General features: G+C 39.2%; 1 protein-coding gene across 3 annotated transcripts in view; it reads right to left on the reverse strand.

Moving 5' to 3' along the window:
- sept7a (septin 7a) overlaps positions 1–22,522 on the reverse strand; it is an 80,591-nt gene extending 58,069 nt beyond the window's left edge. For 2 of the 3 annotated variants that reach the window (XM_036566006.1, XM_036566004.1), the window contains exons 1-3: positions 22,414–22,522; positions 6,339–6,343; positions 4,802–4,904 (exon numbers count right to left, since the gene is read on the reverse strand). In XM_036566006.1, the coding sequence (XP_036421899.1) occupies positions 4,802–4,904; positions 6,339–6,343; positions 22,414–22,417 (112 nt within the window). In that variant the 5' untranslated portion in view covers positions 22,418–22,522. Of the gene's footprint in view, positions 1–4,801; positions 4,905–6,338; positions 6,344–18,833; positions 18,836–22,413 lie in introns of all 3 variants that reach the window. The other variant, XM_036566005.1, reaches the window with a different exon arrangement.
- Positions 22,523–27,104: the final 4,582 nt, after the last annotated feature.

The following is a 27,104-nucleotide window of genomic DNA, read 5'->3' on the forward strand; positions in this document are numbered from 1 at the left end:
AGCCTACCAACCCAACACAGAGGCTTTCTAGAAACGTTACTTATGTGCTTTCTGACACTGTATACAACAGTTAGTTCCGGCCACGCAAGCTGATTGGTTGAGAAGTGTTCTAACTGTGCTGTTATGGCATTTTTTCACAAACACTATATCACTCCACTGAGACACCGTTGCTGAGCAACGACTTTGACCGCTGTAGGAGACGCTCAAGCCGTTTGAAGGTTTTTTACTTCTTACTTTGCCACAAACAGAAAATGGACACTTTTGAGATCACATTTGACCGTCAGACTCTGAAGATGAGACGACACTAAATTCCCAAACTGTCATCACCACTGAGCAGCTTTTCAGTCGGCAGCTGTGACAGAAGAACAGCTAAACAACCTGGAATCAGCCAGAAATGAACCCAACACCATTCGCCAAACTAAATGGGCTGTAAGATGCTTTACAGACTGGCTGGAACAAAACAACATTAATACTGATCTGGCAAAAAATAACAAAACTGAGCTAAACTTTGTGGCAGTTTTATGGCTCAGTTTTTACTTCAAAAGGCGAGGCAACGAGCCGCTTGTTAAGGAACTATAATTTGGCGGAAGGAACTGCAAACATTAAAACATATTAAACGCCGCGTTCACGACCCAGTTTATTTATTTATTACTTTATTTATTTAACTGTTGTATAAAAGCAATAGAACACACTTCCTCTTGTGTTCTATTGCTTAAGTATGTCGTACTGTTATAGACTTGCCAAATACAATCGTGTCTACACTTTGGTCCATGTTTATTAAAAATACAATCTCATAGAGGGTTGTCAAAATAATTTGAAAAACTGAATTCAAAGAAAATAAAAAGCACAATAGAATGCAGACAACGTCCACTCAAATGATGAAAGCCTCTGCTGCAGCTCTTATATGTTCCAGGCCAGTTAGTTACTAACATTATCCCAAACGATGACTGCCAAACAGAGGAAAGAACATGCTATTGCTGACCATAAACAAACACAACACCTATTTGTTTTGACTTTAATAAGAATTGTATGGGACTTTAAAATACTACAGGAATATCTGCAGACATCAGACAGGTTTTTAGCAGCTTGGTCTTTCTGAATGAGGTGATATACTTTATAAACTGAATAACGCTAATGGGCAACAACACGTTCTCATGTGAAATAAGCAATAATTGCTTGAGAGGGCAAACGTTTTCTGAAAGTTAACACTCCGAACGTTGTATAGCAAGATAAAAAATACCTAATATTTAGGGTGAAACTGCTGCACAGCTATTGCAACCACCTGCACCAAGTACAAGCTTTTACTTTCACTACTAAGTTTTCAGCAGAGCCAGTCTCTCTGGCTTATGATGAAAGAGATCCTACACAAACATGCGTCAGAACTGGCCTCTGTACCTTTTTGATTACCATCTTACAAGTCAATTACAAGTCAATTACAAGTCTATTTCTCATCCTATTTGACTGCACTCAGTTTCAGAAATCACAATCAAGTCTCTTTATGATTACTTAACAACTCACCACAATTTGAGGCAAATGTTGGATAATTTAGGCTACGTTCACACAGCAGGTAAAAGTGGCCCAAATTCGATTTTCTCACCAAATCAGATTCTTTTGTTTGGCTGTTCACAATATATTTAAATGTGATCTGTACGCGATATCAGTCTGAACAGATCAGCTCCTAAACTGAGCCACATGCGCAAAAGAACAGAGCTTCACGTTGCTTCACGGCTCATCCAGAGGTAAACAATCACGACTGCCAACGAACGCCAGTCACTCCCGGAGGATCAGCTTCAACTTCACCAGCATCACAGGAGCCATCATGAAACTTCACTGACTGACAGCTGGGCTCATCACTCAGACTGTGATCGAGCTCACCATAAAAAAGGGCGCGGTCACTTCTTCTTTCTTCATGTCTGGATGCTTTTAACTTTGCTTTCAGACTTTTTAAACTGTTCTTTGACACTGCAGCCTCGCTCTCCTACGGCCGCATTCAGACATTTCTTTCAGAATCTCTTCAAACACGGAGCAGCTGGGATAAGAGCCTTATAATTTTTTGTACAGAAATATCAGCCTAAATGTTTATGAGTCTCAGCAGCGAGAAATTATGACACATGCGGAGCTGGATTGATGTAAAAGTCGCATGAATTCCGATGTGGCTGCTCAGACTGAGTTGCACTGCCACGGATTGGATACGTATCTGAAAATATCAGATTCAGTGTGTTTTACTGTTCACACTGACACACAGACACACATCTGTCAGATAAGAAGAAAAAGATCGGATCTGGGCCACTTTTACCTTCGGTGTAAACACAGCATTAGGCATGCAGTTTGGTGCTAGCAAGCAAGCGTCCATTGCTGCATTAGCCTCACAGCTCCAGCACAAACTAAAGAAGCAAACTTCATTAAACAAGCATGTTCTTCCTGCCTGGCTACATCTGGAGTACATATGTAAATATGTAAATTTGATTTCAAGCCAAACTACGCCTTTAAAGTGGTGTAACACATTTTAACACACTGTAGAACAGGGTGTGTCTATGGATATGAGCTACGGCTTTTCAGCTGCTGCTCCTCCAGTGCTGGCTGAATGAATGGAATTACAGGAAACTACCCACCCACAAGCCACTACAGACACACATTCCTGAAAGGGGGAAAAGCCCTGGCTGTGGTACAGGATGAGAAGCACATTTGTTTTAGCACACTTCTCTCTGAGCCCCTCTCTCCATCCGCCTCTGTGAAAACCATCGCTAATGCGTTTCAGCGAGCAGCTGCCGGCGCGGCGGCGTCGAACTCCTGCATGAAAGCGATTCCTGATGGACACATGAGCTCGGACGGTGGGGGCTCCTGCATACAGGCTTTCGGGCAGATGTTTCAACAGCAGGTTCTGCTGCTTTTGAGTTTACAGATACAATAAAATGCTGCTGTTGCATCTGTTCAGCTTGTAAACTCTTATTTATGAAGCTAGCTCACTAGCTTTGATACAGCGTTGAGCAACAAAGTTAAAAGGCCCACATCATCAAAACCTGAAATTCCCTCACTTTTTGAAAACAAAAGGTTTTGATGTAGTATGTAAGTGTTGGTATGTTTTTAAAATAGTCCAAAAAAGTTAGCTAAGCTGCAAAAATCAGGCCGATTTGAATCTCTGTGTGGTTTTGGTGATGTTAGACCTTTAGATATCAGCCTACAGCAGTTCTGAGGCATAAAAAAGGTTAAAAATTGTAACAACAAATGTAGTTTCTGCTATATAAATCCAAACAAGCATCATATAAGAAAAAAGATGGAAAATAAAATCTCATATATATGTTGGGTAATTAAAGTTTGCTTCTAGTTTTGCACTGAATGTACAAGGCTAAAGTAGCTAACATGCAATGAAAGCTTATACACAACCAATAAGCACCATGCAAACTGCCTCAAACCAATTAATTTCTGACATTACGAGTTTTATCTATTAAAATAGGCAAAAAGAACAGACAAAACTCAGACTTCAAGGTCACTACTACTGTTTTAGCTGTTATGTACTTTTGTCCATGTTTTTTAGATAACAGTAGCCACGTTTACATGCAGCCTAATAATCTGTTAATAATCCAAATAATAGCTCAATCAGATTAGAATACCACCATGGGTACACCTCAGTTGGAATAGTCTAGTCCGATTGAGGCCATTCGGAATACAATTTCTATCAGATTGATCGAGGTGGGTAATCCTGTAAATAATCCATTAAATAGAAGAATAATATCCGTGTAAACGTCTGTATCTGATTACATTCCCAATCGGAAAGTTTAAGTCCGTTCTGCATGTTCGTCGCGTCATAGAGAAAGTTTATACCGTTCAACATGGCGGAGCAGAAACTGGTCTGCAGAGGAGACGAAGTTTATGCTCTGATCTTTAAAAGACGGCGGTGGGACGGATGTCCAGTTTATGTGTCTCAGAACGCGACGTCTTCCTCTCGGCCTTCTTTAATAAGGACATGTGAAGGACGTTTTCCTGAGTCTGACATCATTTTAAAGCAATTAAAAACACAAGCACTGCTCACTGCTGCTCATCTCACTCTGACTGGACTCACGTGATGCTGGTTGCCATGGTAACGTCTACAATAAGTGGTTCTCTACACGCGTGTGTAATTTTGGATCTGATCACTTGTAGTGTGGAGGCGGACGGAGAGAGGGGCTCAGAAAGAAGTGTGCTAAAACAAATGAAGATTTTCCAGAGTGTTGAGTAGAGTGAGCATAAACACCTCAGTCTTAACCAGTAATCGGAATGTGTTCAATCTGATCGGCAAAAATCTTTGCATGTAAACACAGCCAGTGTCATACGGTGTCAGAAACCACATGATCAAGTCCATTAGAGATACCGAACACCTCCACAGTTTGAGGTGAGTATGTGATGATTCAGGCAGGTAGTTTGCATGACGCTAGTTGATGTATTATTTACTACATGAGTCTCACAGCTCCAGAGTTAAACTAAAGAAGCAAACTTCAGAACCAAACATGTCTTGGCTGATTGAAGAGACTGAGGGTAAATGAGGAAACTGTACACTCTTCTGAACCAAGACTATCTAAGATTAAATAAATGAACTGGCGGAGATTCCAGCTTTGTATTCCACCCTCAGGGTTAGTCTCTTCAGATGTGGCTCAATTTCTTTAATGAAAAATTCTTTAGAGCTACTTCAGGATCCAGTGATGTTTCACAGATTAATGGTGCTGTTTTTCTTCAGCAGCAGCCAGACAAGGTTTGTGCACAGTAAGTGCGTGTGTGTGTGTGTGCGCTAAACATAACGTAACTTTCAAAGTGACAATTCACTCACCCACAACCATGAGCGTGAACTCAAAGCCTCGCTTCACAGACTTTCTGTAAACTTGGTTGGGGAGATTCGCGAAGCCCACATATCCTTCCAGGTTCTTCTGTTGCTGTGGACCAAAACCAAACACAGCCGACGGTTTTAGCAACTGCCTGGTCTGTTTGACAAAGTGCTATAAATGACATGAGAGTGCTGCCCTTGAGGGCCCCCGACTGGAGCTCCAGAGTCAACCAAAAACACTCAAACACTTAAGAGCTTGGCAGTTGAGGCTTTGTTTCTAAACAGCAGAGGCGCTAAAATGTACGTGGTAATTCAACTGCATCAGTTTTGCAATTTTACAATCGATTATATTATGAATTATATATGTATTTCATAAGATGTGCTCATTTTGTGTTCAAAATAAAATTCTCAGGCTTTTAATTTTTGAAAAAGCTGTAGACTGTTCTGTTGACTATAATAGCTCCTTCATTCACATTTGTGTATTTATTGTATTAAAAATAATTCTAAATCGCACAAATCAAACTGAATCTGAAAATTTAAGAGTTGTATCCCAAAGAATCATAACTATATATGATCACCCACATGAAGTAATAACATAACATTGATTTCTATTATATTTATCCCAAAATTAACTCGTTTCACTGTAATAATTTTAAAGTGAGTGATATTTGTGCTGAAGAAAGACTAAATCGTACCAAAATACTGGCACTGAATCGTGGTGACATTTTACATTTCATAACGCATTAACCTTTTCATCTCCTTGAGACCACTGGTGGTTCCAAAACACACTTCGTCATATTTTTAAGAACTTTCATATTTCATAAGCTACATTCAAAAGGTGGGGGTCGTATGAGAGCTGTAACTGTCCTCTTTCCAGTCAAATAGATGGGTGATGTAATTTTAAACCCTTATAATAAAAAAAGCTGAACTCACAATTTTTTTTCTACTGAAAGTCGACCCATTTTTCCACAAATCTGGGCTATAAACTATAAACAGATGGCGTCTCTTCAGTGATCAGCTTTGTAAAAATTATTTTTATAAAATTATACAAAGAGCGTCTAAGATTTTTAGCTTTCAACAGTAAATTGTAAGCATATAGCAATATGTGTGATCATAAAACACATGTTCTGTTAATTTGAGGGGAGTTTCCTTATGATTTGGTCATGTAAATTCAGATGGACAAACCGAAATATACCCTGGTGAAGAAGAGGTTACATAATTTCCTAAAAGAATCCTAACTGAATAGCAGAGGTAAGAAATTTACACCTTTGCTGAACAGGTGTTGCGCAGTACAGTCAGTAATTTCATCACTGCTGTATTTCGCAACATGTATGAAGTTGAGTGCAATTGTTCTTCAGATGCAGATGATAACATTTTAAACCTTGTGTGGTGTTGATGTTTTGTTACCCAGGGGGTCGGGTTGACCAAACACATTATTTTTCTTAAGTCAATACAGCCATAACAATTTATGTAAAAATACCAGATGTATGGGTTAAGACAGCATGACAAGCTGAAAAAGCTCAGGCCTCAGCCTCATACTTACTGCTACTTTGGAGATCATCAGGATACCATTATTCCACAGATGGATGGCAGAGGGACACGCAGGAACAGAGTGACGAAAGTCCAGGATCCAGTCGAGAGAGAGAGAGAGAGAGAGAGAGAGACATTAAGCATTAAGCTTTTGAGTCTTGGCAGTTGCTCTGTGAGAGATTAGTCATGCCTGAGGCTGACAGCTCATCCTCCAACGTCAACCAAACTCATGACAAAATGCTGCTGTTGACAGTGTTGCACACATTCAAGACTCTAAAAATACAGAGGCGTAGCAGGTCTCAAAAACTCACAGAATTCAGTCGGGCTACAGTCGGACTTGGACAGAACTCAGTCGGGCTACAGTCAGGTTCAGACAGAATTCAGTCAGGCTACAGTCAGATTCAGACAGAATTCAGTCAGGCTACAGTCAGATTCAGACAGAATTCAGTCAGGTTATAGTCAGTTTCTCCTGGAAAATTTAGCGCTGTGGTGGGGCAAACATGGCAAGGAAATTGTTTTTTGATATCATTTTAGGTTCAAAATTTTTGGCCTGGTCTTAACTTGCATAGTTAACACTGGTTTTAATTTACACTGGTTGAGAGCAGTAGAAAAGAAACTGAAGTTCTTAGCTGACCAAACCACTGTCTGATGATGAAGGGCTGTTAACAGTTAACTGTTGTATGATTAACTGCTAGAAGGAATTTCAAAGTATTACAAACAGCAAAAGCCTACTTTTGCAGAGTGATGTGAAACTGAGCTGCACTGCCTTTTAAGGCTGATTCACAAACTGTGAGAAAACATCCTGCTTACAGCCGCACTCCAGACTGACTGTTTAATGCTTGTTTGATGATCTGATTAAAGCTGTGAGAACATGACCCGAAGAATATTACACTAAAGTAAAACAGTGCCAAGTACAAAAGAGAGGATCTAACCAATTAGCTAGACATCCTCTCTGACCATAAACCATGACAATACAACTCAGACACCTTTTAAAAACTAATGTAAGATGTACGTATGTATTGTCTATCATGCTGTCCTCTAAAACAACCTGTAATATTTACTCTAGAGATATTAATCAAATAATCTAAGGATTATTTTGACAAATAACTGCAAAGAGTTTTAAAGAATATGAAACAAAAATGGATTTAACTGAATAAAACAAGCTATATGGAGCCGTTCAAAGACTGCAAACCACTTAAACAGAAAAATATAAGCTATTAAGCCTTTTAAAAGATTTCATAAATTAAATGAACAAATAAAAACACTGTGATAAAAATAAAATCTGGCTGAGTTTACATGCAAAGATTTTTGCCAATCAAATTACATCTACTCAACAATCTGATGGAAATCTCAGTTTACATGCTCACTACAAGTAATCCGATTCAAAATTACGAGCATACGTAGAGAACCACTTAGTGTAGATGTTACCATGACAACAAGCATCACGTGAGTCCAGTCAGAGTGAGACGCGCAGCAGTGAGCAGTGCTTGTGTTTTTAATTACTTTAAAATGATGTCAGACTCAGGAAAACGTCCTTCACGTGTCCTTATTAAAGAAGGCCGAGAGGAAGACGTCGTGTTCTGAGACACATAAGCTGGACGTCCGTCCCACCGCCGTCTTTTAAAGATCAGAGCATAAACTTCGTCTCCTCTGCAGACCAGTTTCTGCTCCGCCATGTTGAACGTTACAAACCTTCACTATGATGCGATGCACATGATCAGAACATACTTAGGCTACGTTCACACAGCAGGTAAAAGAGGCCCAAATCTGATTTTCTCACCAAATTCGATTTTTGTGTTTGGCTATTCACATTATCTTTTAAATGTGATCTGTATGCGACATCAGTCTGAACAGATCAGCTCCTAAACTGACCCACATGCACCACAGAACAGTGCATCACGTTGCTTCTCGCGGCTCATCCAGAGGTAAACAATCACGACTGACAACGAACACCAGTCGCTCCCGGAGTCATGGAGCTTCCCTGACTGACAGCTGGGCTCATCACCCAGATTGTGTTCGAGCTCGCCATAAAAAGGGCACGTTATTCAGACACGGTCAGTTGGTTTGGTTCGCGTCCTCGGATTCTTTAAACTTTGCTTTCAGACTTTTTCTTGAAGCTGCAGCCTCGTTCAGCCATTTCTTTCAAAATCTCTTTGAACACTCAAAATCTCTTTGAGGGTTTTGGAGATGTCTCTTCTAATTTTCCAGAACAGAAACATCAGCCTAAATGTCTGAGGTCTCAGCAGTGCGAAATTATGATGAATGTCGGGTTGGATTGATGTAAAAATTGCATGAATTTCGATCTGGCTTTTATAGAATCGAATCTAACTGCCGCATATCGGATATGGATTTGAGTACCGCATATGAAAGCGTGTTTTTGCTGTTCACACTGACAAACAGAGACACATCTGTGTCACATATGAAGAAAAAGATCGGGTTTGGGCCACTTTTACTTGCTGTGTAAAGGTAGCCTTAAACTTTCTGATTGGGAATGTAATCGGATACAGGTGTTTACACGGCTATTATTCTTCTATTTAACACATTATTTACAGGATTACCCACCTCGCTCAGTCGGATAGAAATTGTATTCCAAATGGCCTCAATCAGACTAGTCTATTCTGACTGAGGTGTTTACATGGATGTACTCTATTCCAACTGAGCTATTAGTCGGATTATTATTGGGTTATCAGGCTGAAGGTAAACATGGTTAGTGTGACGTTTAGGAGAGATTGGTAGGAGAACCAAAAATATGAACCAATACCATGCAGACTACCAACTATCCTTATGACTGCCAATTCATCAAGAAGAACTTTTTAAAAATCATGTTTAGTTGACCAACATTACAACCCTAACTGAATAAACTCATCATTTCTGCTCACACAGAAAGACTTTTTTTTGGAGAGGCTGCAGAAAACATAACTTCTGCCCTCAGCACTGCGTGTTCCAGCAAACTCACAACTTTAAAATCCAGCCCACAAAATGCACCAGCAGGCTTTTCCTTGAATAACATCCACATCTGCTGAAAGGGCACATCAGTTAAAGGTGATTTCTGAGAAGCAGCTCTGACTAATTTGACTAAGAAAACATGCTAAAAAATTCAGCCAGTGGAGAGAGAAAGAGAGAGATGGGGAAGTGGGGGACTAAAAGTAGTTATTTCAATATGATGATCAAACCAATGTTATAAAAGAGGACAGTTCTGGGGCCGAACTGCAGAAACTTCCCATATTTTGTCCCAGGTTAAGATCTCATGACGTCAAGATAAGATTTTTCGCAAATATGTATTACAGAAGCAAAACGTCTCAATTTAGGAATTTATCTGATCTTTTCTCAAGTTAGATAAACCTAAACTACTTAGACGTCGACAATCAACTGTTATGTCTGTTATCTAGCAACCAGAGATACACACACAGCTGAAATCAAAATAATGTTGAAAAAAATGTTACAGCTGCCGTTACTGACGTAATAAAGGTCAAAGCAAAACTAAAGTGCAATAATCTGTGAGAGCGCCCCCTGCTGTTTATCAAAGCGTCGCCACCCCCAGTTTCAGTTTCCATTTCCCAAACATTTAGCCAAGCGCGCTAACGTTATAAACAGACACTCGCTCAGCTCTGTCTCCTCATTATTTACCACCATCACTGTAATATTTTACCTAACGAGTTTTCATCAACATTAACACACGAAGGCAATAAGAGGGGACGGTGAAGATTGTGTCTGCAGCGCGGGGCTCTGGTTGTCCTTAAGTAAGGACAGTATGTAGGAAATTTTGTCTAGTTATGATGTTTCTGTAACACTTATCTGGACTTAGGATAAGATCAGAAACTTTTATCCTGTAGTAGCTTTATATTAGTCTTAAGTTTTCATGGTGACTAAACATGAAAGATTTCAGACCTTTCTGAAATACGGCTGATCTGAAACCTGATTGACTGAGCCACACTGTAAGCCATAGTTTATTATAGTGTGCAGTCTACACAGAAAGACAACATAATCAAAATAGAAAAAGGCTGATTCTCTTTAGGGTAGAGATGCACGCACTGAGGTTTCATTTGAACATTTTTTAATCGAAACTTCCACAGACAGACAGACAGACAGACAGGCAGACAGACAGACAGAGAGACAGAGAGACAGACAGAGAGACAGACAGAGAGACAGACAGAGAGACAGACAGACAGGCCCAAATACAGCAACTAAACGAAAGTCTGTTGCAGATAGTGCACCACTTCCTGCCCATGTTATCGATCTGGTTGCTCCTCTGAAGGACAGGTGCGAAAGAGAATGTGAGCGTAAGCACATATACACTCCCGCAGGGTGAAGCCTAATACAGAGTGAGGAGGAGAGTGCACTTAATGTTCAAATATCTAAATAAATATGAATTATTTTGACAATTAATCACAAGAGTTTTCAAGACGAGCAAACAATAGAAATACATGTAACCGAACAATAAAAAGTTATGCAGAGCCTTTCAAAGATTCCAAAAAAAATTAATATGAAAAAGATATACTATTAAGCCTTTAAAAGCTTTTATATAATACAATCCCATTTCCAAAAAAGTTGGCACATTGTGCAAAATGTAAATAAAAATAAAATGCAATGATGTGCAAATCAATTAAAAATTGAAAGTAGTATAAAGACAACATATTAAATGGTGAAACTGAGAAATGTTATTGTTTTTTTGAAAAATGTTCGCCCAGTTTGACAACATGTTCCAAAAAAGTTGAAACGAGAGCAACAAAAGGCTGGAAAAATTGTGTAATGCTTAAAATAAATAAATAAATATATAAATAAATATAAAAAAAAGAGAGTCTGTCATAGAGGCTGAGTCTTTCAGAAGTAAAGAGGAGGAGGGTTCATCACTCTGTGAAAGACCACACGATCAAATAGTGCAACAATTCAAGAATAACGTTTCTCAACATAAAATAGCAACTTTTGCTTTTCATCATTTACGGTGTATAATATCATTAAAAGACTCAGAGAATCTGGAGAAATCTCTGTATGCAAGGGACACAGCTGAAAACCAGTATTCGCCGGTCGTGATCGTGCACTGCATTAAAAACAGACATGATTCTGTAGTGGAAATCACTGCATGGGCTCAGAAACACCACTGTCTGTGAAAACAGTTCATCACTGCATCCACAAATACGAAAATAATAAACTGTACATAAACAGGATCTAGAAACACTGCCACCTTCTCTGGGCCTGAGCTCATTTAAAATGGACTGAGGAGAAGTGGAAAAGTGTCCTTTGGTCTGACGAATCAACATTTGAAAGTCTTTTTGGAAATCTTCAACACTGCGTCCCGTGTCCAGTGCACAGTTCAAAAGCCAGTATTCATGATGGTATAGGGGTGCCGAACGATATATACATGTTTTGGCAAAACATGCAGCCATCCAGACGACGTCTTTTTCAGGGAAAGCCTTGCTATGTTCTGCAAGTCAATGCCAAACCACATTCTGCATGTATTACAGCAGCATTGCTCCGTATTAAAAGAGTCCGGGTGCTAAACTGGCCTGCCTGCAGTCCAGACCTGTCACCACTGAAAACATTTGGTGCATCATAAAATGAAAAATACGACAAAGGAGACCCTGAACTGATGAGCAGCTGAAATCCTGTATCAAACAAGAATGGAAAACATTTCACTTTCAAAACTACAGCAGTGTCTCCTCAGTTCCCAAACGCTTACAGAGTGTTGATAAAAAGAAGAGGTGATGAAACTCAGTGGTAAACATGACCCGTCCCAACTTTTTTGGAACACGTTGTTGGCATTAAATTCAAAATGGGCACATATTTTTCAACATCTGATGTAGTCTTTGTAGTACTGTCCTTTAAAAATATGGTTTACATGATTTGCACATCATTCCATCCTATTTTTATTGACATTCTGCACAGCGTCCCAACTTTTTTGGAAATGAGGTTGTGTAAACAAATAAAAACACTGTAGTCAGGACATGCAAACTATCCTAATGACTGCCAAATAATCAAGAAGGTCAATCTTACATAAATCTACCTGGCTGCTCCTCTAAAGGACAGGTGTGAAAGAGCATGCAAGTGTAAGCATCCACCCACGTGCACACACACACACACACACACACACACACACACACACACACACACACACACACACACACACACACACACAGGGGGGAGCCAAATACAGAGAGTGCACTCAACGTTCCTAGTACAAAGACAAAATGCTCAGAAAGGAGAAACTGTTTTGCATAATTAAACACAGATTTAGTGTCTCAAACTTCCCGGCTAAAAACAAAATCAGCTTTGCATTGGACATGCATGAGTCAGCTCCTCCTGTCACTCTTGAGTGAAAGAAACTGGAAGAAAAACAGTTCATCAAGCTCCTCACTTCAGTTTTCAGTAAGCATCCTGTGCTGATCCGGCAGAGCCTAAAACAAATCAAGACTGACCCTGTGACTCAATCTGGCTGCTACACATCATTTTCCTACACTAGATGTCAGACGTGAAAACTCAAGAGCAAGAGAAAAGCTCTCACAGCGGCATCAGTCCACAGAAATCGACACGTTCCACATGAATTTTAGATGCCGATGATATCAAGCTGCTTGTCTTGGTTGCCAACAACATTAATTCACACAGTATTAACCATTTTGGTCCACTGTTCAAAAGCTATTGATGAGAGAAAGGTGAATATGCGGAAATGAAATGTATTGGTTAACAAAAATTGGTTAAAAAAATAATCTTCTGTTGGAACATTGCTGTGAAGATTTGACTGCAGTCAATCATAAGAGCATTAGTGAGGTGAGGTAAAGATGCTGGATGATCAGTTCTGGATTACAAACTCATCCCAAATGTATTGGATTGAGCTCCATCACTCCAGAGAACACAGTTCCACTGCTCCACAGCCCATTGCTGGGGGGCTTTATACCCCTCCAACCTACACTTGACATTGGACATGGTGACCTTAGCAGCTGCTGCAGAGTGTCCCATTCTACTGGTGCACTTTCAGAGCCTTTTTAAAATGTGGTTCTGCTGTTGCATTTTGTCCATTCGAACCTCAGAAAAACTAAACATCATGATACACAGTGCGTCTTGTGAAAATGTCTTCAAGTGTCATTACTTTTTCGACAAATCGTCCACCGTGTGTGAAGCTAGTAGACAAACCACCATCAAAGGTTTTTCAGGGTTAGTAGGTTAGAGTGAGTCAAACACCTGCGTCTCATCTTCACACTCAGGGGTGGGGGGAATACCCACTGATTCAGGATCAGGGCTGAGTTTTATAGCAAAAGTGGAGGCTTTTCTTCATTTTGTCTGACAACATATCGTAATGATATGTACTTAAGAAGCATAAAATACACAAATAAGCCTTTTACCCAATCCTTAAAGTTTTCTTGTGCTGTGTGCACAGATCCAGATGAGTTTCGGGGGGCATGTTGATGAATGAAAACAGCCCAATTTTAAACATCATTTGTTCTCTAATGTGGGTTTAACATACTTTAATAAGTCATATTGTTGTCGTGATATGTAGCAAAGTAATCACAATACAGAATTTGACCCACATCATGCAGCCGAGGTTAAGATAAAACCTCATCTAAGCTAGAGATCATCACTTCACCACTTCAGAGAGAAGCTTTCATTTAGGCCCTTAAACCTAGTTCACCTGACCACGAAGCAGTTCAGACTACAGAGAGCTGTACGGATGGAAGGGCTTGTTTTTTTGTGTGGCTTAACAGCCGGAAAAGAGGTGTCTGAGTGTGTGTGTGTGTGTGTGTGTGCGCGTGTGTGTGGTTAGAGCGAGGGCAAAAGAGAGACTAACTAAATACTAATAAATACTAAGTAATGTTTCATTCAGCATTTCTCAAACGGTGCTGCACCACATCTAAATAAACAGGACTAATTATTCCATATTTGTAATAAAACATGCAGTTGGTCAGTGTCATTTAAGTACTTATATCGTTTTACTTATTTCATTTAAAAAGCCTCTATAATGTTCATATGAGCCACACGGTCATTCTGACAGACTGTAATACACTACAGGAAGTGTAGGGGGCGATATGGCTTCTATAGTTTCATTTAAAAAGTGCTCTATAATGTTCATATGATCCACACAGTCATTCTGACACACTGTAATATGCTACAGGAAGTGTAGGGGGCGATATGGCTTCTACTGTTTCATTTAAAAAGCCTCTATAATGTTCATATGATCCACACAGTCATTCTGACAGACTGTAATACACTACAGGAAGTGTAGGGGGCGATATGGCTTCTACTGTTTCATTTAAAAAGCCTCTATAATGTTTATATGATCCACACAGTCATTCTGACAGACTGTAATACACTACAGGAAGTGTAGGGGGCGATATGGCTTCTACTGTTTCATTTAAAAAGCCTCTATAACGTTCACATGATCCACACAGTCATTCTGACAGACTGTAATACACTACAGGAAGTGTAGGGGGCGATATGGCTTCTACTGTTTCATTTAAAAAGCCTCTATAATGTTCATATAATCCACACAGTCATTCTGACAGACTGTAATAATCTACAGAAAGATAGCCGGAAAACAAGATGTTGAGTATGAAAGAATCAAAATAAGAGACAACATTCATCTTCCAGCTTCCAGCAGTGACACATTTTTGGACAGCGCTCTTCGCCACATTTCTGGCTGGAGAAGATGACCCTTCCCATGACCTCAGCTCAGAGCACTGCAGCAAAACCGCTAAGCCAGAAAATACAGAAATTGCACACTTTAGTGGCGAGTCCAGCCCGAGACACCGCAGAGCTGCCCTCCTCACTTTAGAAACATTACTATACTAAACAAAACTCCCTTTTCATCTCTTCTGAATAGGGCTGCAGTGATTAGGCACTGAAAACGTCAATGTAGATCTTAATCGTTAACATTAATGGTGGAAAATGTGGCATTAGGATACTTTGAGACATTTTCATTACATACAACATGCATCACAATATTTAGGTTTTGAGGGTTCATAAGGTGGAAAAGACAAACAGAACCAGCAGTGCCACATTTAAAAAAAAAAAAATAAATACAGGGTGTCCCAAAAAAATTGACATCATTCTGTAGTCTAATAACAGCCAAATCTCCCTCAAATGATCTCAAATTTTAAGAAAATGTGTAAAAACTAACCAAGTTTAATTTTTAATGTTTTTTTTCAGGTTGAAGAATGGCGTTCACTAGAAATTAAAAGGCATTTTGTGTGTTAGAACATGCTCGAACGCAGTCAAACAAGAGTGTGCAGCGGCATTTTCCAGAAAATTCAATAAAAAATGCACCAACTGGAAAGCAGATTTGGACACGGCACAAAAAATTCAAAGGGGAAGGCTGTCTGTGCAGGGCGAAGGGACCTGGACAACCAGCAGTATCGGAAGATATTACATTCGTGAAGCTTTGTGAAATCGGTTATAAAATCTACATCCCTCTTTCTTGTTCGAATTTTGATAAATAAACTTTGTGTTGTTCAACATGAAGCCTATTTAATTTCGTTTGCCAGGACATGTAGTTACTCAGATATGTAGATATTCACATCTCAAATGATGTAAATTTTTTGGGACACCCTGTACTATCAACAACTATGAACATAACTATTTCTATACACAACCATTCATAACTATGAACTATACCTATTTTTGTTTAACACTTCTCATGCTGAACTACAGAAAATCTAATTCAACAGGTGCTCTTTGTAATTAAACCTCCAGTTGGTTAGTGTTCTTTAAATACTGACCACATCTATTATAAATTATCACGACAACCATTAATATCGTCATATTGGTCACTTACTTAAGAAATAACTCCAGAATGTTCATATGGTTCACGTTTTCTGACAGACTGTGGTAAATAAAATACATAAACCATCGTGGGTGATACTGCTTCTACTGTTAAACCGTACGATAAAAGACACATATTAAATATACACTTCATTTAAACTGATAGCTTACGGTGCTCAATCCTTACGCTGTGTTTACATCTTTGCAGTAGACGGATGACGGATCCTTTGTTTTCCAAAAGGGGCCGGATGAAAAACTGATGCCGATTGTTTTTGGGGGCGGGAGCCATGGATGCCAAACGTCCCATTGGTGAATCCTAGACGAACACAGCTATATACAAGGAAAAGACTACAGAGCATCCTCTTGCCTTTCTGCCCCTTAAATAAAAAATCTACACTGCTAAAGCTCTTCTCTGAGAATCATCTATTTTCTCCAGTAACGCTCCCACCATGCCAATGCTTGTTTAATTTTTTACGCCGTTGGTCACGTCCTGCTATGAGGTGCAGAACGACCTTTTTTAATGCAAACATATGAACGCAGAACTACACGGCCTTTTCAGTGTGTTTAATTCTATTATCAAAGAGATTTCGAAAGAAATGACCGAATGCGGCTGTAGGAGAGCGAGGTTTAAAGTTCAAAGTTTAAAGAATCCGAGGACGCGAACCAAAGAAGTCACCGTGGCTGAATAACGTGCCCTTTTTACGGTGAGCTCGAACACATTCTGGGTGATGAGCCCAGCTGTCAGTCAGGGAAGCTTCGTGACGGCTCCTGTGATGCTGGTGAAGATGAAGCTGAACCTTCAGGAGCGACTGGTGTTCGTTGGCAGTCGTGATTGTTTACCTCTGGATGAGCCGCGTGAAGCAGCGTGACGCTCTGTTCTTTTGCGCATGTGGGTCAGTTTAGGAGCTGATCTGTTCAGACTGATATCTCATACAGATCACATTCAAAAGATTTTGTGAACAGCCAAACAAAAAAAAAAGTCAGATTCGGTGATAAAATCAGATTTGGGCCAGATTTACCTGCTGTGTGAACGCAGCCTTAGACAAAGGCAGCTAGTTTAGACAATCAGACAATTTTGCCACTTCAGGCTTGTACTAGTTGTATACAACGAACAAAAAAAGAAGACAATTTAACTGGTAATTGCAATTATTTATGCAAAACTAATCAATAGCTAAAATTTCATGATTGTGACAGGTATAATGATGGTGACTGCAAAGTTTGATTAGCCGGTTAAACTAAATACTGTCTGATGGGTTATTCTATTACATAAAAACAACATGTTAAAGCTTTGTACCAGAGCACATGCTAAATCCAACAGTACTGATCTTAAAGTCACCTGCAAATTCCTGCTGTCCAACAGCGTGCTACCCAGACCACTTCCACCCTTTCTTGGAAATACATCCAGCTAGCTAGCTAACAGTTTGGAGCGGTCGGATGCTTGTTTTGCATCTAAAGGCACAATAACAAAAAAGCCTGGTTTTAAAGAATAAAGTGATAAAGTGTTGGTTGGTATAGTGTAGTGGGTAACACCTCTAGCTCCACGCTGTAGACTGGGGTTCAATCCCTGCCTGGGTAAGAACCCTATACTATACCAATAAGAGTCCTTGGGCAAGACTCCTAACACTGCCTTCGCCTACCTGTGTAAAATGATCAAATTTAAGTTGCTCTGGATAAGACAAATGCAGTAAATGTAAAATGTAAATAAAATGTAAAAACAAAATGCAAAAATGAATTAAGACTGTTTACAATTCATAAACCCAGATAAATGTCATGAGTGGGCTTCACGGGGGAAAAATAAAATGCAAGAATTTGCAGTATATAAACCCTTTAAATTCAATACGTCAAATCTTGCTTAAACCATCTATTTCGTTTTCATTGTAAACACAATCTCTTTGCGTTCAGGACATTATATAATTGTGTTTAAACCACAAGCAGTTCACTGCAGTCCTATCTGCTTCTTCAGCTGGAACGGGACTCAACTTAATCAAATTCATCACTCGAATTCCGCAGGAGCAGAAACTGGAGACAGGAAGATGTTTAGTGCCGTTTAAGACCGCTGCTAAAATCACAAAACGCCAATTTCATTTAATGAGAGGAGCTCAGGGTCAAAAACACAAACTCCTACAACAGCTCACATACACTCCCAGCAGGGGAGCTGTCCAACATCCAAAACAGGGACCAGGGGTCAGCTTCTAATCAGGAGATAAGAGATTCAAATAATTAAAAATATAAAGTGGCTTGCATAAGCACTGTCCCAATTAGGCAGATGAGTTCCTTACAGATTGCCTTGACGCACAATTTGTCTAATGCTCCAAAAAACAGTTTATCACTGTCATAGCAAAGCCGTGTTTCTTGGAAATGGAGTTATAGCAGTTCTTGGCTTAACTAATGCACAGTAATGTAGTGAGCTTGCATCTGTAGTATGAATAAGCCATTTTGGGTCATTTCTATCGGTCCATCATGACGATCTATGGGTTTATCATGAAATTCAGACAGTATAGAGGGGAGCCGACATTTGCAAGTTGTATTTAATTGTCAGTAAAAATAAGTAAATCAAAAAAAGTTTTCATATGACAGTGAGACAATACTACAAGCCCAGATAGCCCAGTGTGCTTGAAAGTGAAACCAGTGCTCAGGAAAATTTCTCTAGAAGTTTTATTTAACTCTAGTGTACCATGCAGCAGTGCACAGTTACCAAGTGTCATATCAAACAAAGATATAGTTATAAAACAGGATTTCTGTCTGTTTCTTTTTCCCACACTGCTGTAAAACAACAGAACTGTAATAAAATGACAGAACCGCAAAAAGGTTTGCACTGCAATATAACCACGCATTTTGTTTGGCACTCACAACTGAAATGGACTGAATTGGCTATTCCTGCTTTCTATCTAGTGAACTGTGATGTCTGGCCTGTCCAGCAGTGCCCTGCACTGTAATGTGATTAACTTAGGGCTGAACGATTTGGGAAAAATATCTAATTGCGATTTTTATGACTAATACTGTGACTGCAATTAAAGTTATGATTATTTTCTATAAATCCAGGTCCAGGCCTGTTTTTTTGGCCAGGAAGACCAGAATATCCACTTTTCTAGCTTGGGGCTTGAGCCCTGCTTGTAGTGTGCCAGACTGCCAGCAAGATGTGGTTGTAATGTCACAACACATGGAGGTTTGGTTGCCTCCGATTGGTCTAACTCATCGACATGAAGCTCAAAAGCTTGGTGTTCGTATGTTAACATTCCCCATTTCAAACTTAAGATATGTCGTTGAGAATGTAGACCAGAGGTCACTAACAGGCGGACCGGAAGACTCATAGACCAATCGCATGCGTTGTAAATATCACACGTGACGCTACTCAGCCAACCAGACCTGTGCATTACGATGTGCACGAGGCGAGACAGGCAGTTGGAGAAGTAAGTGAGCCAGATTATCTTACATGGTGTACTCTAAAAAGAGAAAACTGACAATAAATGTTGTTGAAATATCACTGATTTGATCTGACATTCAGTTGTCGACTACATAAGATGCTGATTTACCTTCTAGGCTACTTCAGTTTACAGTATATGGCACTGAGTCATGATGCAAGTTAGACATGATGTTCTGGACCTTTGCTTGAGGAAATTTTCTTTAACTGGACCTTATTGTATTTTAATTAAAGACCTCTGATGTAGACTATAATTTAAAAAACTGTAGCTCTTGCGATTTGAAAATTAAAATTTATTTGAATTAATTAACCTACAGCTGTTTCTCAAACCTGGTCATGCAGGGTACGGCACCATGTTTAGCACCTCTTTGCACCAACCTAATTTAACTGAAACAGCTGATCTCAATCTGGTCCATAAGAGAACATAACACACTAAAGTGTGCAGCGCTGGTGTCTGGAGCATTTGGTACTCGGCCAAACAATACTGATTTCTAGTTTTAACTGTATTAACAGATAAAGGGACTTTATCCATTCTGTTATACGAAATAGCGGTGTGTCTTTGTTGTGGAAATATGGAGCCACAATTTTTATTTTCCTTATCATTCAATATTTATATTGACATTTTGCAGTAATCCTTTTAAATCGTTTGCATTTTTCAGCCAAACGTTTTGTCCTTTTCGCCCTTTCGGCCAAAAACCGAAAATGACACTTCTGCCCATTTAAGCCCACATGTTTTGATGACTAAAATTTCTATGTATCGCAACTAATACATTGTCATATTTCCCACGCCTACTGCATAACATGGACAAATATCCCATATTATGATAATATTGCTACATATACCCAGCAATATATTAAACGCGCTGTTGAATAACAACATGAAATGATTACCGATTGACTGACCTACATTATTTTGACCATAATAATGAATGTTGGATAACGTAAATGAACCGATTCATCCAAAAACTCACAGAAACGTACGTGTAGCACCTCACATCGGTCAGGAAGTTCACAGCGAATGAAGTTGGAAAAAGTGTTAGACAGTTAGACATCTGTTGCAGCTTTCTGCGATATCAGTACAGCACAGGCCGAATACTGGAATAATGATTACCACAAAATATCTTGTGTTAAAGATACTAAAGATACAAAAACAAGCTGCTACAAGCAACTAGATCTCAGTTTTCTGAATGTAAAGGATCCTTCACACCACAGTGAGTTGCATCTATTGTTACAGTACTTGCTTTGTAAGTATAAACTAATTTACAGAAATGCACGTAAAGGCTACTTTAACAAAACACTCTTTACATAAAGGAATAAGCACTGCCCGCCCAATGAGAGAACAATTAGTTACTGAAAATATCGCCACAAGTCGTTGAGATGTAAAACATTGTCAAGTCATTCAGAATGGCTTCCTGTGAAATGGTGGTGGTTTACAGTGGTGGTGATAGGAACCAGGTGTCACAATGTCTACAACACAAATATAGCCATTTTATTTACTATGTGAAACCACCAGTGAACCTACAAGTCTTCTGAGTTTTTTTTAATATGTAAGTGCTGAGAAACAGTGGTAAATCTTAAATAATATTGCTTTGCCTTTCACCTTTCCGCCAAAAACAGGTCTTAAAAAAATACATTTTAGGCCAAACCCACTGTACAACAATGTTTTTAGAGGCATTCCTCTCTTCAGACATCTGGTTCCTATCACCACCACTGTGACCAATTCTCACATTTACCAGCATATGTCACATCAAACCACTCTGAACGACTTTGCTTATATCTTAGCTATTCAACTATGAAAAACTGGTACAACACAAGATCAGTGATGTTCCACCTTTAACCATCACCAGTGCAGTTCATTCAGATATGCAACCTGCTAATACAAGCCTTAATAAGCAAAAGGCTGTTTTGAACAAAATGTACAGCACTTCTTCTGTCTTAAAGCTCAATCTGAGTGAACCGTATTTACAGCCCAGCTCTGTGACAGTCGGCATTTAGTCAATCTGGGTTAACAGGTTGGGACAGATGACTTAACTGATCCAGAGCTCCTGTTAAAAGGCGAAGATTGAGTGGCTGAGATGAACCTCTAGTTTGTCCTATACGTGATTCATCAATAACTACACTAATGAAACCAAACTATCCCTGTTTTTTTTGTCTGGGTGGTTTCATCATCATCAACCTCAAACAGCTTAAGTCACGTAGTGTCGTCTCTGCTTGGACTAACTTAGTTCTAGCCTAAAGCCACTCTGAAGAGTCTTAAGTCAGACGGCTGTTCGTATTTTCCCGTTCCACCTTAAATGGCGCAGCAGTTGCGTTCGGGCGCCGGAATGTAACACTGACCGCTGCGCTATTTAAGGTGGAACGGGAAAATTCGAACAAGAAGCTGGCGAACAGAAAGCCAACTTCAGGTTTCGTCTTTGACAGCTTCAGAATAAAAAGGACGACTTGATTATAGGTGCTAACATGCTGAAGAAGTAGAAAAGACGAAAGTAAAAATGTAAACATTTGAAAAATGCAGCTCCGTTAACGTTATTAACAAGCAAAGTTAACCTAGCCAACTAGCTACGATAGCGCAGTCTATACAGCAGCTGTTGCACTAGTTCAGCTGGGAAGCCCGACAAGGAAAATACAGCCCAGTTTAGTTAAATCCCGATTAATTCCGTACAATTCAACGTTAAATCCAGTTCAGTAGGCTTGAAGTTAACGAATTTAAGCTTGCGTTAACTAGCATTAGCGAGCTTTGATAGGAAAAAAAACACACCCGCACAGGAAACCCACATCTTTGCTCAATTTTAAGCCACACGGTATCTTTTTGGACGTACATAACCGATGAAAAAGACACCAGACATCTAATTTAGGGCTATATTAGAGCTATAAGATATGCTTCAAGCGTAAACGACGAGTTTTAATCTGTAAAACTCACCCATTCTGTCTCCGTGTCCGATCTCTCGGTAACAGCTCCGCCACGGCCCTTACGCTACGCACTCAGCGTAATTCCGAAATTCATTGACGGAAACACAAGCGTAGGGCGGATTTCGTGAATAGCGCCAGCACTGAATCTCGCGATATCATTGCATAGTCGAAGCCACACCAAAAAGTGGGGGTGAGCGAGACGGCAAAAAAATATATATCACGATAAATTCTCACGATACACGATATGCATCACAATATTTAGTTTTTCTGAGATTTAATAAAAAAAGCCACATGTTAAAAAAAAATAATAATACTAAACTCATGACAATCATGATTTAATGTGTTGTGAACTAGTGGTGATAATGTAATCATGACGAGCATCGCTTTGTGAGCTAGTCATAATAATAGAATCGAAGGTGTGGGTAATATGGCAACAAAATTTTATCATGATACTTCAGGACACTGTCACGATACACAATATGCATCACAATATTTAGTTTTTCTGAGATTTAAGAAGTTGGAACAATCAAAATAGAAGCTGTAGTGCCACACACAAAAAACACTATAATAATAAGACTAATTTACATAAGTTGAAATAACATTTTAGATAAGACGAACAAGTTTAAATTAATTTATAAATTAATTTATAATTAAATAAAATTTAAATTACAACAATTTTATTCAACGTTTTACAAACTGCACTGCACTAAATCCAAGTAAAGAGGCCTAATTATGCTCACTTTGTAATGAAACATGTAGTCAGTCAGTACAGACGATATCCATGATATGCTCAGAAAAGTGTATTGTGACATAAATTATCATGATAACAATACAATATTGTCATATTGCCCACCCCAGCTCAAAGGACATGTGAAGTTCTACTAACACATTCTAGACATTGAGAAGTAATAAACAAATTAAATGTAGTGGATTTTAACTGATCAAAGAACATGTTATCTAGTAATTACTCTATTTGTGGCTGGACAGTCTTATAGTCTGAAGACAATCCTGAATTTGAGCTCTTGTTGAGGATATTTTACAAGCCAAATTCAATTTGAATGCAGCAAATCGAGCAATGCCAGTCTCCACAAGCATCACATAATCTGCCCAAATCAATTCAAGGTACAATAAATATTACAGATTGTCCACAAAGTGAATCTTGGCTACAGACTTTTACAGTCTTTTCATTCGAAAAGCTCACTGCTGTAAGACATGAGGATTCAGTATGTTTTTCTGTGGCCTTCATAATTGGTTAGAACCAAAGGACAATCCATTACTATACTCTATTGAGAACGTTTATGTGTGCTAGTGCTGCCCTCTGCTGGCCGAAAGGACTGAAATGCAGTTCTGTCCCATAAAATCTAGATGACTTAAAGGAGAATCTCACTGATTTTTAAAATTTCAGTAATTAGAAAAGTAAGATGTAAACGAAGTAATTTACATTTCGTTGCTGTGAAATTCTCTGCTCTTGGGAAACCCACTGAGTCAGAAACGCTCACAGTGGCGGTGATAGGAACCAGACGTCCTAGAGGATGTTTTTTCAATGCCTCTAAAAGCTCCCTTCAGTATGATATTACAGGAAATGGTTATGAACACGCTGCCTGATGCCTGAGATATGTTTTACAACAGTTTCACGATGGATTTTTTAATCCATTCATGGCCGAGGGTAACATACGAGGAGCCGTGAAGCAAAGTAGTCCCCAAAGAAAATGAATTTTTTCAGATGTATCACTAGTTTACCACTATCAGCATCACACATGAAGAATCCAAACCCTCACCAAACCAGGAGCAGACTTATGTATGGGAATCTGAGTTTTATTTCTTGTGTACAAAAACCCAGACATTTAGCCAGCCCGTTAAACAATGGACGGTCACTATTATATAGGCTGGACTAATACCAAAATTAGGCCCAGCCTATATGACAATGTGACAATGTGGAGACAGACAAAAATAGGCAGGAACTGAATATTCTAGGTAAAATCACATCACATACACGACACAACACACAATATTGAATGTAATAGCATATAACACAGCACTACACACGTAAAAATGGTTCTTCTGTGGTTCTTTAATTGGAGGTTAGGGAACCAGCCTTGTGATCGGAAGGTCGCCGGTTCGATCCACTCAGCTAACAGTATGTGACTGAAGTGCCCTTGAGCAAGGCACCTAACCCCCAGCTGCTCCCCTGGCGCCGTGGATAGCACTGCCCACCGCTTCAGGCAAGTGTGCTCACTGCCCCCTAGTTTGTGTGTTCATTAGTGTGCATGTATGTGGGTGTTTCACTGCACAGACGGGTTAAATGCGGAGGTCTAATTCCTCTGTCTGCAAACACAGTTGGCCAATGGTTCTGAATTCAATTAAATTAAAATAGAACCATTTACGCTTAAAGAACCCTTTGCATGATTAAAGGGTTCTTTGCATCATGAAAGCATTCTTCAAACTGCAGACCTCAGAGTGCTGTAGATGGTTCTATATAGAACCTTTTTGAAAAAGGCTCCATAGAGCACCAAAAATGGTTCTGGTGTTGTTGTCAAGCAATGTAACAACAGAACAAAATCCTAAAAAAATAGAATGCTTTTGGAAAAGGTTTTAAATAGAACCATATACAACATATTTTTCATCAATCAGAAGAACCATTTCACCATGCAAAGAACCATTTAACAATGCAAAGGGTTCTTTGAGTGTTTATGGTTCTATATAGAACCATTTTCTTTACTAAAGCACCCTTGAAGAACCATATTTTTTGCAGTACATTCCTTCACACATTGAAGCTCAGAAGACACGCTGCTCATTTTGGATAGCAAATAAAATGCTGGCTGCGCTGCAGGTGCGGCCCTACAGAGGGAAGAATCTCATGGGAGGTGCAAGGCAGCCTGTGAATGGGACATTAGTGTTGTTGTCTGGCCTGTGGTTCATGTGTGTGTGTGTGTGTTCCGTGTGTGATGGGGAACTGGGGTGTGTGTTGTTTTATGTGAGGGAGAGGTCACTGTGAGGTGAGAGCCAATGGCTTTGGGTGACCTCTCCTGTGAGTTTTGCTGTAGGCAGTGTTTTTCTGCCTTGTTCTTTAATAAAAGAGCACAATTGGAACAGAAATTACAGCCTTCACTGACTCTTTCTCAGCCTAATGCTACGACAGCTATATTTGTGTTGTAGGCATGGTGACCCCTGGTTCCTATCACCACCACTGTAAAGAAATCAATACGATTAACTATTTCAAATCAGAACACTCTGAATGACTGTTTAAATCAGTGGAATTCCCTTTTAAATTACTGAAACACTACAAATGTAAACTCTCAGAAATAAAGGTAGTAAACGGTCACTGTTATCACTGGGGTGGTACCCTCAAGGGTACATCTCAGTACCATTAGTCAGGGAACATAACTGAACCATAATCCACTGAAATGATGTGTTCTAAGTTGTGTTCACTCCACACACCCCGTCTCGTCTCCAGGCTTTTTATTTTATTGTTCTGTTTTAAAACATTCAGTTATGAAAAGGTACAAATATGTACTTTTCACCTGGTTAAAACATTTAAGGCAAACAACTGGACCTTAAAACCACTGTTGTACCTTTGAGGGAACATTCACATTGTTTGTACCTTGATGAACGAAAATGTACCTGAACAGAACCTTCATTTCTAACAGTGTAGGCACGAGCATGGTGACATCCTTGATTTATTTGCATTATTGATAAAAGTTAATCAACAGTTTGTCAGGGAACACATTACCACGGACAGTGTATGACACTTTCTTACACTCTTAGAAATAAAGGTACTAAACTGTCACTGGGGCAGTGCCCCTCTTGTCACTGGAGTGGTACCCTCAAGGGTACATCTCAGTACCTTTAGTCAGGGAACATAACTGTACCATAATCCACTGAAATGATATGTTCTAAGCTGTACTGACTCCACACACCCCATCTCGTCTCCAGGCTTTTATTTTATTGTTCTGTTTTAAAATATTAGGTTATTATAAGCTACAAATCTGTACTTTTCACCTGGAAAAGCCTATTTAAGGTTCACAATTGGACCTTAAAACCACTGTTGTTCCGTTGAGAGAACATTTACATTGTTTATATTGTTACACAGTACAAATAATATTCTATTAATATGTTCTATAGTGAAAAGTTTTTGAAGCTGACACGTTTTTGGACAGATAGCTGTACTTGATTCCCAAAATCTGTGTGCTACTGTAGTAGAGAGAACATTTCTGCTGAAAATTATACAGTATTCAACCATCAGATTAATCTGGACAACAAATGACACTGATCCAGATTGTTCCAAATAGTGTTTTTATTGAGAACCAATTTGCTTCTAATGTAATCGTTCATTATTTGTCAGCAGATCTATTTAGAACCATGAACGCTCAAAGAACCATTTACATGCTTAAAACGTTCTTTGCATGGTGAAACGGCTCTTCAGATTGAAGGAGAATGTGTTGTATATGGTTCTAAATAGAACCTTTTAGAAAAGGGTTCTATATAGAACCAAAAATGTATCTTCTTTTGTTACAAGCTTGAGAATGTAACTATAGAAGAACGCTTTTTGGTGCTACATAGAACCATATACCACACATTTTTATCAAACTGAAGAACCATTTTACCGTACAAAGAACCATTTAAGCATGTGAATGGTTCTTTGAGTGCTCACGGTTCTATATAGCACCACAAAGGGTTCCTCTGTTGTTACAAGCTTGACAT

The sequence above is a fragment of the Colossoma macropomum genome, unplaced genomic scaffold (genome assembly GCF_904425465.1).
Source record: "Colossoma macropomum unplaced genomic scaffold, Colossoma_macropomum, whole genome shotgun sequence".
Classification (NCBI taxonomy): Eukaryota; Metazoa; Chordata; class Actinopteri; order Characiformes; family Serrasalmidae; genus Colossoma; species Colossoma macropomum.